Source organism: Lissotriton vulgaris, chromosome 3_1 (genome assembly GCF_964263255.1).
Source record: "Lissotriton vulgaris chromosome 3_1, aLisVul1.2, whole genome shotgun sequence".
Lineage (NCBI taxonomy): Eukaryota > Metazoa > Chordata > Amphibia > Caudata > Salamandridae > Lissotriton > Lissotriton vulgaris.
Window position 1 is genome coordinate 1,111,026,976 of NC_141689.1, and position 21,119 is coordinate 1,111,048,094.

The 21,119-nt window shown below is 41.1% G+C and overlaps 1 protein-coding gene across 1 annotated transcript in view; it reads right to left on the reverse strand.

Moving 5' to 3' along the window:
* The window catches only part of BANK1 (B cell scaffold protein with ankyrin repeats 1), a 2,350,097-nt gene that overhangs the window by 251,852 nt on the left and 2,077,126 nt on the right, over positions 1–21,119 (reverse strand). Inside the window, exon 11 of the mRNA XM_086961584.1 lies at positions 4,784–4,852. Coding sequence (XP_086817710.1) covers positions 4,784–4,852 — 69 coding nt within the window. The remainder of the gene's footprint in view (positions 1–4,783; positions 4,853–21,119) is intronic.

Below are 21,119 nucleotides of genomic sequence, written 5' to 3' on the forward strand. Positions count from 1 at the left end.
TGTAACAAGCGAGCCATTTAATTGAAAAAACTAAACGTGACAAACGGTTGCAGGATCAGTGAAGGTTAATTTTGTAATTGAAAGTATAACAGGATCAGTTACAATAAAATCGTCCATACGCACACCATGGGCGAGTATCATGGGTAACATTATTTTGAAGCTTTATTAATACAATAATCAATAATGAAAAATCAACATCAATAGGGTTGTCTGTATTCACAGTCAGTACCCTTCCCCGCCCGCCATGTGCACAAAGACAGCATACATCCCCCATAACGTCAAGGCTAAGTAACTAAAACGTCATAAGGAGTTGCAAGTCGCTCCCATACTGGCGCAATTTTGGTCGAGGCCAGGCAGGTTCAGAGTATAGTTCAATGTCTCCAATAAGTAGCGGCAGGACCAGAATCCCTTTCGGCAGTTCTGGCTTCGTCATTACGAGCACTAGAAAACAAGACATTCTGGGCAATACCACCCTTGACGCAGCTCTTTATTCCTCAAGATGGTGTCTTTCAAAAGCCAGGGGTATAGGAGTATGTAACAAGCGAGCCATTTAATTGAAAAAACTAAACGTGACAAACGGTTGTAGGATCAGTGAAGGTTGATTTTTTAATTGAAAGTATAACAGGATCAGTTACAATAAAATCGTCCATACGCACACCATGGGCGAGTATCATGGGTTACATTACTTCGAAGCTTTATTAATACAATAATCAATAATGAAAAATCGACATCAATAGGGTTGTCCGTATTCCCAGTCAGTACCCTTCCCCGCCCGCCATGTGCACAAAGACCGCATACATCCCCATAACGTCAAGGCTAAGTAACTAGAACGTCATAAGGAGATGCAAGTCGCTCCCATACTGGCGCCATTTTGGTCGAGGCCAGGCAGGTCCAGAGTATAGTTTAATGTCTCCAATAAGTAGCGGCAGGACCAGAATCCCTTTCGGCAGTTTTGGCTTCGTTATTACGAGCACTAGAAAACAAGACATTCTGGGCAATACCACCCTTGACGCAGCCCTTTATTCTACAAGATGGTGTCTTTCAAAAGCCAGGGGTATAGGAGTATGTAACAAGCGAGTCATTTAATTGAAAAAACTAAACATGACAAACGGTTGCAGGATCAGTGAATGTTGTTTTTTAATTGAAAGTATAACAGGATCAGTTACAATAAAATCGTCCATACGCACACCATGGGCGAGTATCATGGGTAACATTACTTCGAAGCTTTATTAATACAATAATCAATAATGAAAAAACTAAAAGTGATAAACGGTTGTAGGTTCAGTGAAGGTTGATTTTTTAATTGAAAGTATAACAGGATCAGTTACAATAAAATCGTCCATACGCACACCATGGGCGAGTATCATGGGTTACATTACTTCGAAGCTTTATTAATACAATAATCAATAATGAAAAATTGACATCAATAGGGTTGTCCGTATTCCCAGTCAGTACCCTTCCCCGCCCGCCATGTGCACAAAGACCGCATACATCCCCCATAACATCAAGGCTAAGTAACTAGAACGTCATAAGGAGTTGCAAGTCGCTCCCATACTGGCGCCATTTTGGTCGAGGCCAGGCAGGCCAGAGTATAGTTTAATGTCTCCAATAAGTAGCGGCAGGACCAGAATTACATTTATGAAGAATGTTGAAGAGTAGTATGTTGAAAATCTGAAGCCATTGTTCTACAAACTCTCAACCAGCCTTGGGTGGAAAAATCCTGAAGAATGTACAAACTGAAAACCAGTTTTTGTCTGCATAGCATCAGCAGCAACACTTGAGTCAGCTTTGTGTGAAGCCGCCATCTTGATCCAATCAATACCGTCCCCTTGCACACATTCAGGGACCAGGCCGCAGGACGTGTCTTCAGATCAAACGGATTGTGGGACAAGGTCCAGAATGGAAGAGTCACCAAAAGGCAAAAAGTTCCGCCGGACCCCGGGAGCCGGCCGCCTATGTCGGGGGCGATCTCAGGCCACACCAGGGCAACAAGACTTGGGGAGGGGGCAGGGCCAAGCGCCCCCTCCCAGTCCGCGCTACCACACCGCCCCTCGGGGGCCTCCGTCAAGCGGTTCAGGGAGGCACCGCAGGCAGCGGTTCTTCAGATCAGTGGCTCTCACCGGCAAGGCTCCCCTCCGTTAGCAGCGATCGTTGGCGCTGTGGTTGCGGCCAGAGGCCCCGCCTAGTGAACGCCCCGGCCTCTCCATGTCGTAGGCCGCAAGAGTGGGCGCAACTCTGCTGGCCGAGCGAGAAATACCGTCCCCCTGCACACATTCAGGGACCAGGCCGCATTGCGAGGGCACCGCAGGACGTGTCTTCAGGTCAAACGGATTGTGGGACAAGGTCCAGAATGGAAGAGTCGCTGTACCGCAAGAGTGGGTGAAATTGAGCTGGATGGCGGGTGAGACGCTGTAATAGCAAGAGCAGGCGCAACTCAGCTGGCCGAGAGAGACTTGGGGAGGGGGCAGGAGCTAAGCGCCCCCTCCCAGTCCGCGCCACCACACTGCCCCTGGGGGGCCTCCGTCAAGCTGTTCAGGGAGGCACCGCAGGCAGCCGTTCTTCAGATCAGTGGCTCTCACCGGCAAAGCTCCCCTCCGTCAGCAGCAATCGTTGGCGCTGTGGTTGCGGCTGGAGGCCCCGCCTAGTCAACGCCCCGGCCTCTCCATGTCGTAGGCTGCAAGAGTGGTCGCAACCAAGCGCCCCCTCCCAGTCTGCGCCACCACACCGCCCCTTGGGGGCCTCCGTCAAGCGGCTCAGTGAGGCACCGCAGGCAGCGGTTCTTCAGATCACAACAGAGTCTCATGCTCGATCGATTGAGCTGGCCGAATCAGGCAACAAGAAGGTGTGGGGGGGGGGCACCTCTTGCTCAACCACCACCTGAGGAGGTGGTACTTTCTTCCTAGGAGGTGGTGGTGGTGGTGGGGATGCACCAGCTGAAGCTACAACACTTGCTATTGCTAAGCGATGAAAAAAGGTCTTCCTCTCACAAAGATGAAAGTCAGAGTGAGGAAACAAGGAGGGGTTTTCATCATTTGGGACAAAAAATAGTTCTCAACCAATGAAAAGTGTTATTTTTAGGTCACATGACCTAGCCTTACATCATTAGGAACCCAAAAGTGAGATGAACCAATTAAAAGTTTTATTAACAAGTCACATGACTTGTTATGCTTACGTTACGCGCTCCGCGCCGCGCCCCGGATCGCTTCCGGGAAGCTGCACTTCGCGCCTCGCGCACCGGAGCACTTCCGAGTGCGCTAACGCGGCGCGTCATATGACAGAAGGGACAGGCAACAAGAACCATCAGTCAAAGAGGGGAGGGCAAGTTCTTCTCTACCGGGTCACGTTGGGGCTCCACCGGAACTGATCGAATTGGTAGTCTACAGTGTTTCTGGATGTTTCAGACTGAAGCTGGCGTCAGCATGAGAGTATTCCGTGGCTACGTCGTGGCCATTCCGCGAGCAATCATGGCAGTCGCTCCCCACCGGAAGTCTGCGGGAGTCGGTGGCCCCGGTGACTCTTGTAGAATCTTCAAGGCTGAGGGGACGCTTTTGGGAATGGGGCCCATGCCCTAGCAGTCAAGCGTCCGAGTTCCAGGGTTGCCCAGAGCCATCCTTGCAGGCCAGGCCCAAGTCTGTGGAGCCGACCGCCATTTCCTGAGTTCCGTGGCAGCCGCCTGTCGCTGTACCGCAAGAGTGGGTGCAATTCATCCGGATGGCGGGTGAGACGCTGTAATAACAATTCAGCTGGCCGAGCGAGGCCCTGTGCCGCAGGAGCGGGCGCAACTCAGGTGGCCGAGTGAAGCGCTGGGGTGTAGCTGAGAAACCTCCACCTGGGGAGGTGGGGGAGGCTCGTTCGCGCCGCCTCTCCCTTCCAGTGCACCCCACGCCGTCTCCTGGCACAGTTATATGTGATGGTTGGACCAGGATGTCATCAGTGATGTCACTGACCATGTCATGAATGATGTAATATGTGACATCATCAGCAGTAGATTGCGGGTGCGCGATATATAGTTAGTGCAACTAACTATATATGGAATTTCAATGGTTTTGCGTGAGTAAAATAAGGTTTTGTAAATGCTAATTCCTAACTATATATGGTCTATAACCCATGGTTTTTTCAGTGAATTTTCAAGGTGTTGTAAATTCTAATTCCTAACTATATATGGTCTATAACCCATGGTTTTTTCAGTGAATTTTCAAGGTGTTGTAAATTCTAATTCCTAACTATATATGGTCTATAACCTATGGTTTTTTCAGTGAATGTATATATATATATATATATATATATATATATATATATATATATATATATATATATATATATATATATATATATATATATATATATATATATATATATTTTGGGGAGAGGAGGTAGCCTTACAGCTAGGGCAATCAACCTGGAAGCTAGGGACCGGGTTTGAGTCTCGGCAACGATGCTCAACATCCTGTAATTCTGGGAAAATCACTTTATCTCCCGTGCCTAACAAAAATGAATGTGTCCTTCTGTAACGAAACTGGTGCTCTTGTAAAGCCCTCTGATACGCATCTTGGGTCTAGTTTGCGCTACATAAAACTCTATCAAAAATATATCACCACCAACATATATCTGCTGCCACATTACATACATTTACAGCTACGACTAATATTTGCTAGCTAAAATTGATGTACTGAGCGTTGTGGCAAACATCTTAAGTTCTTGAAAATAGTATGCATTTATATATCAGTTAATGAATAGATACATGTATGGTTATTTTTATTACATTTAGCATATTCTACAGTACCTGGCTGTCGAAGTGAGTACACATCTTTGTCATCTGCTTGCAATTTGGTGGTGGTCTTCTGTTGAAACACTGCAAGGAAGTAAAATGTTAACACCGTTTTTTTTCAAAAGCTTGCCTTAAAAATAAACAACACAATACTGTATCTAGATATAGAGATACATGCTTCTCAAACAGTGCTTTGTCTCATGGCAGGTCATGCTCCCTTGTACTCTATTAGTTCTTTGACAAAACAAAAGGATGTATTTTCCATGATTCTATGTATTACCATTTCTCACTGCTTTGATTTCTTTTATGGAAAAATAAAGTTGCAACAATACAAACTCCAAACACAACCGGTACTGCACAAATATGTTTTTGAGTTGGTTGCCAGATTGTCCCCAACAATACCCAGCACTAAAAAGCACTACACATGCACCAGCAGAACACATTGGTAGGAGCACCTTTAATAACCAGGCAAAGCCAACAAATGCAATGTCACTGTTCAGTAAAGTACAACATAACCCAAAACAGCGAACAGAACACATTAGACCGACCACTTCACACGTGTTCAACAAAGAGCACATATGTCTTATAATGAGCGGACCATCACCCTTCTCACAACAGTAATCGTCACCATGATGTGCCAGAAATTAACAAGCAACAGAATGCATTAGACAAAACACCCCAAACATTCCCACCACAATAATAATAATAATAATAATAATACAATATATAGAGTAAATGGTTACTTCAGATGAAGAGTTCCAGCACTGAAGGGCTAACTCCTCAAGATCAAGAGCACAGCAGAGCTAAGAAGTCTCAGAATAAGCCTGATCTGAATAACCACTGTTTTAGATTTTTGCAAAACAGTGATTGTCCTACCATAATGCATCATATATTAACATTGAGTGGGAGACATTAGAGAGAACTCGCCACACACAAACAACAAAACCTAGGTGGCATAAAGTTGGCTTTCACAGTATCCAATGGCATTTGCCACCATGAAACAAATCCTTTATCCATCCTAAACTAATGGGCATATCCACCAACCTTGAAGGTCCTTAAGTAATTGATTATAGTACCCTTCAACCTCATCTTTCAGATGACAACATCTACTCCCATAGGTCTAGGAATAAACTATATTCAATTAATAGGAATAAATTATGATCTGAACACGTTAAAAACATTTTAAACCATCATCAGCTCTTTCCTCAGGCAAAAGTGTAGTGATGCAGCATATTATTTTGTGAAAAAGGAATTTTCCACACACAATTGTTAAGTTATTCAATCACTAATCTTCTAGTCCCAAAAGATTAAGAATTTTGCCATGTTCAAAGTCATTCAAAGTTATTTAATTTACAAATGCATTATAAAAGCAAACACGTTTTTTTCCTACTTACACAGACTCCAGTGGCATAACGATGCTTGAGGTGACCCCCTGCAAATTACATGAAGGTGCCCCCCTGCCCACCACCTACCACTTTGCTTCACCACCCAAAAAATCAGGTATATTTTGAATTGAAACCTGCAGCATTTAATGAAATGCCTCTATATTGTCTTGCTCAAAGTTCTAATAAGAAAGTGAGAAGCTCTCTTAACATATAAGCTACGTGGATAATGGCCTATATCTTCCCGTCATCAATGCCATTATACATGGAAAAGCTCTGCAAAAGGTCAACTTAGAGTCACATTTTTCTTCTTGGCTAGCTTTGTTGAAAGTGAAAAATATATTGCTATGCAGTAAAAATGATCGCACTATGCAGCGACAAACTTTGAGCAAATTGGGAGTCGCAAAACAACACAATTTGCCACCCCCAAAACGGAATGGTCCTACATCTGGCCCCAAGATATCTCTTGTGCATCTCTTCAATGTGGGATGCAGCAGAGTATTTGAAATCAGCATGTTTGATGGCTCTGATATAATCTGAACTACAGTAATTGGACTTTACTAATAATGCTACTAACATACTGAAGCCAATATTGGCAGAAAATTGGGTTGTCTGACAGATTATTGAAGTCAGAAATATTTTATGGCTGAAATATTGCAGCAAAAATATTGAGGACAAGAATATTGAGAATGTATGTGCAAATAACAAAGAACAAATTTACTATTCTTAACTCCATATCTGCCCACCTTGACAATAAATATATCATCAAGTTATGTATATGCGGAGTCAAGCATAGCAAAACTTTGCTTAACCATATAAACCTACCTTCACAATATTCTTCTCCTCAGTATTCTTACAAAGGTATTTTGGCCACGAGATATTTTTCCTTTAACATTTTGATCAATCACTGAAAATTGCACATACTCCTTTATCTCACTATATTAATCACGTGAGTGAGCAACCAGTCTCTAAGGTTATTGATTCCTAGAGGACACAATGAGCAATTGCAGCATGAAAAAGTGTAATTTCCACAAGAATCACACTTAGGTTGCCTAGAAGTATTCAAGAAATTCCTTGTAATATGGTCATTCAAACTTTGTAGTGATGTAGCATGATTTATAAAAATCATACAACAAGACACATTCATAAATAAAAGTACACTTTACATATGTTAGACACAGTGAAACATGAAACTGAGACAAGTGTCGTAGAAGCACCGTAAAATCACACTTTAAGACTTGAGATGAAGAAAACATATATTCAAGACAATACTAATACATATATATGAAGTTGCACTAATACATCTCTAATGCACATGTTGCTTATTAAGGTATACTGATGGAATTTTGATGTGAAGTGATTTGGCCTAATGTTTCAAATGCTTTCTGCTGAGAATGCACCAGTTAGGAAAGTCTGTGCATAAATATGTAGAGGTGAAGTACAAGCTTGAAACTGTGCATGGTAATACTAGCGCTACTATAGTTTACGAAAATATAAAAATGAATTTTGTGATATGAATATTGTGAAAAAGTGTGATAGTACGGTTTTCTATTGTTAGCTATTATCACGTAATAATGATTTGTGAAAGTTCTATAAATTCTTTATGTGAATTGAATTGAATTTTGTTATATTTGATGTTGGGTTAGAGCTCATTTCATTTAAACATGTGATGTTAGCTTAAAGGCCTTTTCAAAAAGCTTTTTTATAGTGCTGACCTTTTTCCTGACTAAATACGATTGCTCATTTTTTACTAATGAAATGACACCCCGACATTCCTGAACCCCAACATTCCTGAAGGTTTCTTCAATGTTCACAGGGAAATATTCCTGTGGTAGCAGGATAGCAACTTTGTATTTATTTTCCACTAATTTTAGGCCCATGTGTACTTTCAAATCAAATCTCTTGTTTCTCATGACTAGCATGGGAAAACTTCTTATTGTTGCAAGTGTCCTAGGGGGCACTTCACAAATATGGACATGCGATAGTCTTTTCATGGTGGTGTGATGCCACCTCACTAGGATGATCTTAAAACTTTATAAAAGATGAAATCCCAAAGGAGGGGCAACGCCATTCTGACTTTTCCTACTCGAGACCCGGATACTAGGCTGACATGTTTTTTAACTATCTTTTGATTTTGGACTACCTGGTTGATGCAACAGTTGGTAGCTGATGGACTGAACCTTCTTTTCTGAAGCATTTCCTATTTTTCATTCCTTTATTTCTTTGTTTATGCTAATGGACTCGCACTGAATGTACTTTAAATCTGGACCCTTTCCCCATTTTCGTAGTTGTTAGACAACAAACTATCCTTCTGCCTTAATGGTGGTAGGACGCTCTGTAGTTGATTCTGATTATAACCATCCAAGAAAGTCTGCTTAAATGTATGACTTTGATATACAAGCTGAACTTGTACTTAATATTGAGCAATTCTGAAATGAACCTCTCAAGAAATTACTATTCGCAATTCATTTGGAATCTTTAATACACTAACCAAATTAATAAATTAGCTGTGTGATTCTATTATCGGGTTCTCTTGATTCATCCATTTAAACTGTGCTGTTTCCTAATGACTTAAAGTGTTGTAGGGAGAATCATCAAGCTTTAACAGAACATCAGTTGTTATTTATTTTGTTTTATCATTGCTGTTGCTGAGCTTTTGGTCTGCATAATCCTAACTTGACTTAACTTCTTTTGGAATTTGTGTCTTCCTGGTGCTATCCTTTATTTCTACAGCATGGTTTTAAGGGTGGTGCACCTAAATTTGATCTCTCATTTGTGAGTTGACTGTCAATTTATGGTCCTCATTGGACAGCTAACGTGGAGTTTTCTCACCCTAATTGTCACCCCTCCTATTGGTGGAGAAAGTCTGATCAGAGCATCATTGCCTCTGTAATAAATGGAAGCACTGCAGATGGTCTAATCGTAATGGGTCCTGTACAGTTAGAGTAGCAAGTAGTAAGGAGAATACACACATATTATAAATATTTTTAACAAGTTTTCCGTTGCAACAGTAGTTTCTCATGTGTGAGTTAAGGGTGCCTCCGAGAATTCTTTAGCGCCTCTTCCTCCTCCAATAAATAGCAATATTTTATCACAATCTGTCTTATTGATTATGTTGTCATACTTGTTATACTACAAGAAGAAAGTCTCCCTCTCAACCGATATTCCTTTTCACTTGATTTGGCACAAATACAAAGCGTGAGCTAAGAATCCCTTGATAACAAAGTACTCAGACAGTTAACAAAAATATATTATTTTATTTCATTTCTTTTATCAAAAATGTTTTCATCATGATTCTGTTTTTTTTATTTTTGCTGTATAAAAACAACTCCACACATTATACTTCAGACAATTGTATAGCCACATATCAGTGAAAAATACAATAGGACAATAAATAAAGAATATCCCCAGATAGAGACAAAAAACAAAATCACACACTCTCATTCATAATATACTCTTACACCTCCAAAACAGCCTCCACACTATTACATATATCAGGGTAGACAAATACAGAATGACATAGTAGTCTGGCTGACCAAAAGCAACAACTGCAAAAAGCAAGATCTAAAAGGCAATGGTCGACGCAATTCGGTGGCTTCAGAACAATGAGATGCCACCTTCCTCAGGGCCTGCCAGATATAGAACCATAAAAGGCTGCTCAACCCGGAGGGGGAAACAAAACCTGAAAAGGTACAGAGACAATGAGGAAAATAGCCCACATTCAAAATATGAATTGGTACAATTTATAAGTAGATTGGACCATATTACTCAAAAACCCAGAAATTCATGATAATTACTATTGCTTTGACATTTTACATCAGATAATACTTTTTGTCAGTCATACTAGAATGATCCCCAAAACCACGTGACAACAAACTCATATCACCCCTACTTACTCAGGGCTATTAATGAGTTTTACATACAATCTAAACAACACCCTTCACCACCACCAATTTCTGTGAGAAAAAAAGACAAGCATAAGCACAGAGAGCACTTTTCAAGGGTGACCGACTATCCAGAGGTCAAGAGTCCAACAACAAAACACCTATTCTACTATGAATACTTACTAGTGAAATATTTCCACTGTCATATATTTTGGTGAACTTGGCTGTTTCAATTATCCAAATATTCAGTATGCTGTTAAAAAATACAGACCAACAATAAATCAAAATGGTCACCTATCTTCAAATCCCAACTCGGTATAAACCCTGTACCACCAGAAGGATGGCTGCCAGGTTTAGATGCTCCTTCTTACCTGAGACGACTGAGGACAGTATGATACTATTTCTAGTGAAGATTGCCCCAATATCATGCACTGCTATCCTGTAAGGACAGAGTAAAAAAAGCAAAAAGTTCTCATAACCATGCCCATCCATACTCCAATGGGAACAAACCACACAATGTGGTAGCTGTGTTAGCTGAAATATACACAGCAAAGATACCTTTCTGAGGACGAAATTGCAATGAATGATGACTCCTCCTATTAGTGTACTTAGGGCACAAAGGTTCTCTAACAATCGCTATACGGTGTAACCATAGGAAAATCAGAGAAAATATATGCCATCATTATAAATGTGGGACAGTTCCCTCACCTATCTCAAATTTATGAGTACGAAATTTCTTCTACTCAACATGCTTTAATATACAAAAAAAAGCCTTTACAACAGTAATACCTTTTTTTTAAAAGCGGAATAGTTGTTCACCGTAGCATCTCCTATTTCTCCAAGTAAATGCAAAAACGAAGTTTCCTTAGCAGCAAAGGTAAGCTGTGACTGCAAACAAGTTGAAAAAATCCATTGTCCTCCTAATAGTTTACATGACGCCAGCTTCAGAAAGACCCCTCCCCGATACCTTTTGTGCACACCTCTTTGTAGTCCTCCCCTATAGAGGAGATTCGTCTAGTGGAGATGCGTATAGCGTCTTGCTAAAAGATGACCCAAATGATTGTTAACCCACATAACTCCCATTATGCTGGTATTTTTCAAAAAGACCATCGAGCTATCTAACGGTTAGAATTAACTAACCAACTCCTCACCTTCAATATGAACTTTGCCCGTTCACGCGAATGCACACACCCTCTAGTCGACCCGGTCGCCAACACACTAAATGTCGGTCGAATTTAAATCGCTCAGCCAACCGCCAAGAATCGAGCGCACAAAGGGATAGCCTACACCTGAGGAAGCCAGTCAACAAAATGGAAGGACAACATCTTCAAAATGGTGCCGCTATCTTTGAGAAGTACATAGATTGCAAAACGCAGTCAACATAGAGGATGAACTAACAAATTCTCGGTTAATATTTAAAAGGGGAATCTGCACCAGATGTGGACTCAATAGAGCTGCCATCTTAAGATAGTACAGCTATATTTGTACAGCAATGGAAGCAACAACATTCCTGACTCAATCGAAAATGGACTTAAAAACCTCATGCACTACCACCATCTGCATACAAGCCCAGAATGTTTAAAAAATAAGCTACATGCAAACGAAAAACCGTAATATTCTGATGCATCTCTTTGACCCCTCTTTTTAAATAGCTCCCTGCATCCAAGTTAAACTAGGAGATCTACTAAAGAGCAAGATGTCTCACAAAGATGTAGACTTTCTCCAATCATAAAGCCTTGTAATAGAATAATAGGCTACTAGAAAAATGTATGTTGCCCAAAGAGGAACTGACGGTCCAACCTCCTATTCATGGCAGAAAACTAGGGCTCTAATATGCCAAAGAAATGCCTGCAGGCCTCACCTATTCCCCTGATCTTTTATGGTAGTGCCACCAGGCAAATTACCAAGATTGAGTAACATGCCACTGGATATCTTCATTAAGACCATGTTTAACACTGTCCATAGTAGAGATCCAAAATGTTTCCCCCTTTTTGCAGATGATATCAATGGGAAATTCAGCCTTGCTTTTAATTTTTTCCAAAACACACCATCTGATGTCACTCTCAGAGTGACTTTTATCCAAACAGTGTTGGACAAGTGGGGCTGTAGTCTTCTTTGTGCGTATTGCTGATTTATGTTCGCTAAAGCATACGCAAAACTCTTGCGCAGTCCCACCAATGTATACTAGTCCACACGGACACAAAAGCAGATACACTATGTTTTGGCTTCTACAACTGGTAAGATCCCGCAGAGTAATCTTACGACCATGGTAACACAATGATTCTGTGACAATCGCAGCCTCACAGGCGAGGCAAGTCCCACACTTATGGTTGCCTAATATTACTAGTAATCCCGTGATCGAGGTCTGGCGTAAGGTATTATTCACAATTGCTCTCGTATGGACCAATAGATCACGCAAATTCCGATTCCTGCAATAAGCTACTAAAGGCTGTTCCAATTGTGTCTCGTTCTCATCGCTGTTCAGAATTTTCTAATTCTTTTGAATTATATTTTTGGATTTTAAAATTCAAGGCAGAGTGGTTGACAACACATACAACTCGACCTTGGGGCGTGCAACGTGTTCCTTCTAACAAGGCATCACGGTTGTAGTATTTAGCCCTTTTGTATACGTGTCGTACTAATCTCCGAGGATACCCTCTAGCCAGTAAGCGTGTCCTTAGGGTGTCACCATGTATATGAAAATCCACCATATTCGTACAGTTCTGTCTTACTCTCAAATATTCTCGAAAGAAATGGAGTCTTTTGGACAGGTCAGGTGGAAACTCTGATACTGCAATATGGTGTTTTTTGCTGAAGGCTTCCTGAACAAGTTCACCTCAAGGGAACCATTTACACCTGATATTAAAATGTCCAAAAATTCTACGCTGATGGAACTACTATTCGGAGTGAACTTCAAGTTATTATCGCTCGCATTCACCCACAATATATAGTCTTGTAACAAATCACTGTCTCCCTTCCAGACAAAAAAGTTGTCATCAATGAAGCATCTCCACAAACTGACCTGGTCATAAAATGGAGCCACCTCATTAAACACATTCTTAATTTCCCACTCGCCCATGTAGGTTTTTGCTACGCTGGGAGCACAAGATGCTCCCATGCTAGTCCCCTTAGTTTGTTGGTAAGTGGTGCCATTAAAATCAAAATAGTTGTTTTTAAGCCCTATCTCTAAGGACTCGAGTATGAAGCCATCAGGTCTTTCCCCTGGCGACCTCTGCAACAGCGAGGCGACCGCTTGTAACGCTTGACATTGCGGGATGTTAGTATATAAAGCCTCAAAGTCAAGCGTTACAAGGATCTCAGTGTGTTGATTGCACGGCGTACCCTCAATCTTGCTTTTGACATCACCCGTATCACAAATGTATGAGGCATAGTTCTGTGTCAGAGGGCACAAATAAGCATCAACAAACTTGGACAATGGCTCAGTACTAGACCCAATAGTTGAGATAATGGGACGCATAGGGGGATCTTCAATATCCTTGGGGGGTTTTGGTAGCCCATAATGGGCTGGCATTTTAGGACATGATTTATTGAGGAAATTGAAATCTTCTTGGAAGTTATATCCCAGGTCTAATGCTCTTCCAGTCATTTTATCAATTGTGGTTCTCAACTTTGTTAATTCTCTAGGGTTGATATTTTATAATGTTCTGGGATAGCCAACATGTTGTCATTATAATCTGACTGTTTCAATACGACTATCCCATCACCCCTATCACAGGGTTTTACAATCAGATCTTTATTCTGTTGGATGTTTTTTAATGCCAAATTCTCATCCTGTGATAAATTACCACAAACATCCTGGGAAGATTTAACAATATGGGCAATCTCTCTGATAACATTCTGTTCAAATATCTTCACCTCAGGTCCCACCATATCCAAGGTTGGTGTAAATTTCGACTGAGGTTTACAATGAGAAAGATTTTCCACATTTTGATTAATAGGGCGACCAAGAAAAAAAAATGTTAATCTCACTTTTTGAAAACAGGAGAAAAGGTCCTCATGTAGTTTGAAGACATTCGGAGGAGTGCACGGGACAAATGAAAGGCTCCGGCTAAGAACGGAACGTTCATCTAAACTCAAGTTTGCGGGGGAGAGGTTGAAGATAGGTAATACATCTTTGTCTAAAACCTCAACCTTAGACGAGGACACCCTTACCACCAATACTGTTGGTTCAGGGTCTTCAGGTAGGGCTGTTGATGCGGTGGGGCCATCTGTAAAGAATACCCTCTGTCTGGTGCCCATCTCCTGTTCCTTCCTCTGTACTGGCCCTTTGGTAAAAAAGGAGACTGACCCCAGAATGATAGTTGGCCTGTTTGTCCTCCCCTGTATTGCGGCGGGTCATAACGATTCCAACCTATATCTTGAAAGTTCTCATTATCTGAATCTGATGAGTAGGTATCAGAGAAATTATTAATTCTCCTTCTATAGTTGTTTGCTTAATATCCCTGACTCTGACCAGAACCTTGATTCCACTCTTGATAGTAAATTGTTTGGAGATATGGGTATGCCTTTTCTTGAGTACACCATCTGATGTCCTTCCTTAATTTTTCTATCTTTTTGTTCATAGGGTAGGTCTCAACATCTTGCATATCCGCATTGACTTTCTCAAGTCTCGCAGTAGCTTCTTCTAAGGCTAGAATCTCTTGGTTCAGGACTGACATGATTTCCTTTGCCGTTTCTATTATGAGAAGCATCCAGTCCCTGGAGCAGCTGTTCGCAATGTGTGACCACAGCTCCAGGAACCTACGGATTTCCACAAACAGGGCTGGAACATTGCGCACCCTCAAACCATACTTGTTATACTGTCATGTCAATCTTAGAGGCTACTATTGGTTACTATTTTTATATCTAATGTATTACCTAGATGAATGCTATCTGATAATTTCTATGCAAAGTAATACTTGCATAATTTGAATTATTACAATTATTCCAATAGGCCAACAAATCAACCGACAAATCATGTTAGAAATCAACACACGTCTAACACTGCACTGAAAGGGCACATAACGTGCTATCATGATGCTCACAATGATACCCAACACCAAGAAATTCAATGCAAGTGGTAAACAAAACACAATAGACCTTCCCACATACATACAACACAGGTTCGATATGGCATATTATTTCCTATCAACAAACTCTCAACAGCACTTACCTTCCAACAGTGCATCTCAGTGTAACCTGTCTAGAAAGGCTTATAGCCTACTCTACTTCAGCAGACTAAGTTAAACATACCTCCATGTATCTTCATTCAGAAAACATTGCATTAAAGCCACATAGTTGGAAAAACGTTGCCATATAAACCGTACATCCCTAGCCTCACAACAATAGATATCTTAGGACCATTAACAATAAGTAATCTAAAACATACCACAACAGCAACTGCAAGCATTGTATTAAAACCAATGTATGTGTTTTGCTAACAATGCTGCTTAGCCCACCAATCACATGATGCTGGGAAATGGACAATCGTACTCGAGTTCAACAAAATAAATTGTAAAGCCTTTTGAAACATGTATCCTTATAGTTTGGGACAAATTTACTAATTTTACATGCAAAACAGTGCAACAATCAAAGATGCCATGCTGTACTGAGTGAAAGGAAGATGGCAGAAAAGCACTGTATCCACCAAGATATGCCACTGCCGCTCTCTCTCATATAGTGCACTATTGTGCAAGGGTGTTTGTGTGATGTTAAGCATAGGTTTTGCCCTGGAAGAGTGCCCTTCCATTACAAAATAAAATGGTTAGCTAAGTTTAAAAAGTTTTCAGAGTTTTCTACGTTTTTATGTGTGCTGCACATTACAGCACACATGCAAACTTAGAAACGTTTTGAGAAAACAAACCTTTTCCCACACATTACACTTGTCTAGAGGACATATACATTTTTATGCAAACTATTTTAGTAGATAGGGGTTTGCAGCAAAAACCACAGATGGTTGCATGGAATGTCCATGTGCAACCTGTGGTATTCCCTCTTTAAGCAAATAAACCTGGCGTTACTGTATGTTACTTTAGGGCTACTTTTAAGTGCATAACTAATTTTATGCCAGAAAGTATATACAACAACAACACTTTGCACCAGTTTGTGTCACTTTTGTGATGCAAATCTGCAATAAATTGTTGGTAAATCTAGACCGTGGTACACTACAAGAACATGACAGGATTGGACGTACTTTATTCTTCAAATTAACCAATATGAACAATGATTTAACCTTACATTGGACAAGCAGATTTTCATTTTCATTAACCAAGTTTTTCTACACCAGATCACAGTGACTCAAGTTGGGGAGATTCCCAGAGGAATACATAACAACACTTACATTTTTAAAGTACTCCAATACCAAACAAGTAATAGAAATGCACAATACAATAGCTGAAACACATATGTAATATAACATAACACTATGTTGTCGATGTTTTTTATTGTCAGTATAAATTAGAATAAATAGCAATCATTCACTAAAACCCTATGAGAATTTCTGGATTGTTGTTGGTAACACAGAGATAACTGGTCTAAGTTAGATTCAAAAGTAGAACGTATGTACTGCATAATACTGTACTGACATTTGCACAGCACATGCCATACCCCTCGAGATCAATCAATCAATCAATCAGGAGTTTGTTAAAGCGCAACTACTCACCCGTAAGGGTCTCAAGGAGCTAGGAGTGGGGGGTTGTGGGGGGGTGCAGGTTCCATTCCATCAAGGAGGGGGTCTGTCGAAGAGCCAGGTTTTGAGGTTTCTTGCGAAGATGGGGAGCAATGTTGTCTGTCTGAGGTGGAGCGGAAGGGCGTTCCATGCTTTGGCCGCGAGGAAGGAGAAGGAGACAGCCTCCAACGCATCCCATAAAGTTAAATAGCTACTTAAATAGCTACTCTGCTTGTTATGCATGGTAAGAAGAGTGGTGCTTATATAGTGGAAGGATTTTGGTATCAGAAGTGAGCCTCGGAGGTGTCCTCTGAACTTGTTGTGGTGAGCTTTGCAGTTGCTGTCAAGGATGGGGTGTAGCACAGAAATGTGTGAACAATAGACTCCTGTGCGACTCTACCTGCCATAATTAGCGTATCAACTTTACACATTGAGTCACCATATTATGTTGATATGAGGAATGGGCCTCCACAAAGTCCACCTTGAACTAGAGATAGCAGATCCCATGGATAGCTATAGAGACTTCAGTAGGGAATGTATGGTTTCCTCCTAGAAGCTCAGATGGCACAATCCAAGGATGACCAAAGACATCTACATAGAAATGGATTGATTGATGGGGAACCAGAAGGGTGTTGGGTACAGGCATGTGAATGCTAATATACTAGCTGTTATTTGTTTAATAATAGAATGCAATAACGTTTATTATAAACACGAAATGGATTGATAATTGACGGATTGAAAGTAATTGTAAAGCAATAACACACAAAGGCTTCTTGGCATTAGTACTTCAGAAACATGGTCACTGTATTAAGGGAAATCAGTAACAGAAAGGATAAGAGTTCCCCACCCTCTGAAATGAAATGAAGCTCTTGATTTGATTTGTAATTGGCAGGGTATTCCAGAGTTGAGAAGCCAGCATCACAAAATGAACTCTTACTCTAGATTGGATAAAGCTACGGCTAAAGCTAGGGTATAAAAAGAGTAAATGACACAAGTCTGACTTGGAAGAGTGAACAAGAGTATGTCTGAAGAGTCCAGCATGGAATCGCATGGGTCCTTGCTCATTAGAGGAATGATGAGACACAAAAAACACCTTAAAACAGGCAGCCCATGTAAGGTAGACCTGCTCAAATGTGCAGCACTCGGCTACCCTATTGAATGACATATTTTTGATCAGATGAAACCTGTAAATGAGACTGTTCAGAAGTTCCATGGAGCATGTATTGGCCTAGTCTATCCTGAACAGACTGGCTGCTCCCCAACTTTTTTGGAATGAAGTGTAAGATCTTTTCCGGCCATCTCATGCTTCTTGAATTTGAGAAAATGAGAAGAGGGAGTGCCAGTCTAACTGGACAATAATGCAGGGGTCCACGGCGAGCTTGCCCAAAGTAGGCACCTTCATTGTGCTGACAAATACAGTCAATATGATGTTTCTCATCACCAGAATATGGGAGAAGCAAGAGCAGGAGGTCTGTGCAAGCTCAAACGAAGCATGGCCAAATTTCACATGTTGGATTAAATAAGCGTGGAAAGCTGACACCATACCACTAGTAGCTGGTGATACATGTAAAATAAAAAGGAAAACAGAACCCTGAGGTAAATACAAGAGATTACAAACTGACTGGATTGCAAAGGTGGGAATGTAAAATACTGGTGTCAGGCAGTGAGGAAAGATGAAAATCAGGACAAGGCCGGTCTATGAAGCCCCACTGTATCATCAGATGGACTATGATCGTTTAGGCCACCATATCACGCGTGGCAATTTTCTTTTAATGAAATATGACAAACCAGTACAACAACATCCCAGCTTAGTTTTAGGCAATCCAGCTCGGTGGCCAAAGTAATCTTCATCAACATCCCAGGATGAACACCTAGCTGAGAGGAATCAAAAATGTTTGTGTTCTCTTAGGTTCCGATTATCAGTTCGACAGAGTGGATTTATGGGTTGGAATTCCACTCTACCTGATCTTGAATGGACCAGTGTCCCTACACCTGCTTCTCTCCTGTATGTTTAAATATGGGACCTAATTTTGCTAGGTGGTAACTCTACTCTGCAAAATCGCATGAGGCTTTGCCTACAAGAGCAGCCAAATCTTGCCCGCTGATTTTTATTTGTATTTTTGTCAGGGGGTAGCATTCAGTGTTGCGCCTACCTGACTTTACCTGTCCCTTCCTCCCTGCTACCTACACATCCTCTCGACCCCACCCCACAAAAAGTCCCCATATCATTTTACCACCTGCTTAATGCGGTAAATCTATGCATTAAAAACCAAATAACTTGGACTTTCATGTGGTTTTACAGTTCCACTTGGTAATGTCCGATACCCTGTGGTTCAACTCGTAATAGGATAGTGGTGCATTTTCCCAAATGGTAACATAAATGTTGTATGCAGATAACCACCCCACTAGTACGGCACAACTTGTAATCAGGTTCTAAAGGATTGCACAGGAAATTGGTCAAACATTTTTCACTGATATTTGATGACGCTAACAATAAAGATATTGGTCCTTAGCTGGATTCTATGCTAGCCTAAGAAGGGCATAACAAATGCCCTCTTTTAACTCTCTGATGCAACTTAGATGGAGTAAATGGTATTGATCAGATTAGTGTAAGGTATGACCACCCTAGAGGCCAGAGGTTTCAGTACTGCAAACAGGCACATATCATCTGGGGTGCCAGGCTTTAGTAACAACAGAAGAGAATGAACGTTCCTTTCTGGAATAGCTGTGAGGGTGCTAAAAACAGAATCATTACTTGAAGAACATCAGCTAAATCAGTGAGTGCAACGATTTTTTCTTATAAATGAATTGGTTTTTCTCTCTGAATTGAGATGCAAGCATATTAAAACAGTTCTGAGAGGACGTGGCACTGCTGCGTGCCAACCATAAGCAGTGTAGCAGTCTAACTGCGTGATACACTACAGACGAAGATTGCACAACCCATGGAAAACCATAGACATCCGAGCGTCCATCTAGAAGAGGAGTGGGCACTATATGAAGATAACAATAGACACCGCAGAAGTAGGTCAATGGAGTCCACACTGAAGAAAAGAAGGAACAACCCTTAACAGTGTTAACATAAATACCAGAGTAGTGGATCTAGGGACATAGGGCTAGATGTAGGTAAATCAGATTTACCGATTCATAAACACCGAACAATTCGGTATTCATGAATCGGTAAATCTGATGTAGGTAATTATTCAGTAACAAATACTGATTTGGTAGGATTCGGTATTTATCGAATAGGTAATTACCGAATCGGTATTTGCCATTGATTCCTATGGGCCTTGAAGCCCATAGAAATCAATGGCAAATACCGATTCGGTAATTACTGATTTGGTAAAAATACAGAATTGCCAAGGGGGAAAGGGTGTCACTTTGACACCCTGTTGCACCCCTGTTTCTGGCTTATGTGCCATGTGACACACATACATGCCCTTAGGGCAGGAATGTGTTCCACATGACACAGGTGTACATGCACAGATGTGCATGTACACAGGAATTCGTTATTTACCACCCAATAGTATTGGGTGGTAAATAACGAATTCTTAAGGGCCTGTGGCACTGTTTACTGTGCCACCTACATATTGATTTACAGAATCTGTAAATTTACCGATTCAGTATTTTACCGATGAATCGGTAAATTTACCGATTCTGTAAATCAAAGGCCCCCTACATTACAAAGCCAAAATACCGGTCGGTAACGGCCGAAACCGGCCGTTACCGACCGGTATTTGGTCTCCTACATCTGGCCCTTAGAGTCTACCCAGAGAATCTGAGGCATCACCCACAGGAGCGGGAAGTACTAGGGGGACCCACAAGAAGAGGCGAGAAAGATTGGCCTATCAAAGCAAGCAATAGTCAGATCTTAAAGCATGAGCTTTGCAAATTGATCTTGTTTAATAAACAATGACCTGCCTATATAAATATAAGTTATATTTAATTATATTTTTAACTTCATTTCAAGTGTCCATTATCATGTGTCCATTATAGGAGATTTTATTCAAAATCTGTGAATATATGCAATAGCCATTTCATGGTGCCAAAAGTCTGCTTCCTCCAAAGTAGAAAAAGAGTAAGGAAGAAATGTAATGTGGACTGCTGTGGAATTAAGCAGAGCTTAAGTAATGTCCACTGACCCAAGCTTCAAACCCAGAAAGTCTTTTAACGCTCAAGCTGGCATTATCTAAGGCCTCACACCTGGATTTGCCCTTCTGTCTTGTTAAGTACTCAGAGAGGAAGCAAGCAAAAGATGGTGAGGCAATAGAAGTACCGAATACAACTTGCATGCTGGCTGGAAGGGAAAGATGTGAGCAGCTAAAGAAGATGCAGAAGATGTGGCACAGCATGCAAGTTCCTCAGACATACTCAGAAGTGGTTGCACAGCAGCAGCATTGTGTGTAGATTACAAAACAAAG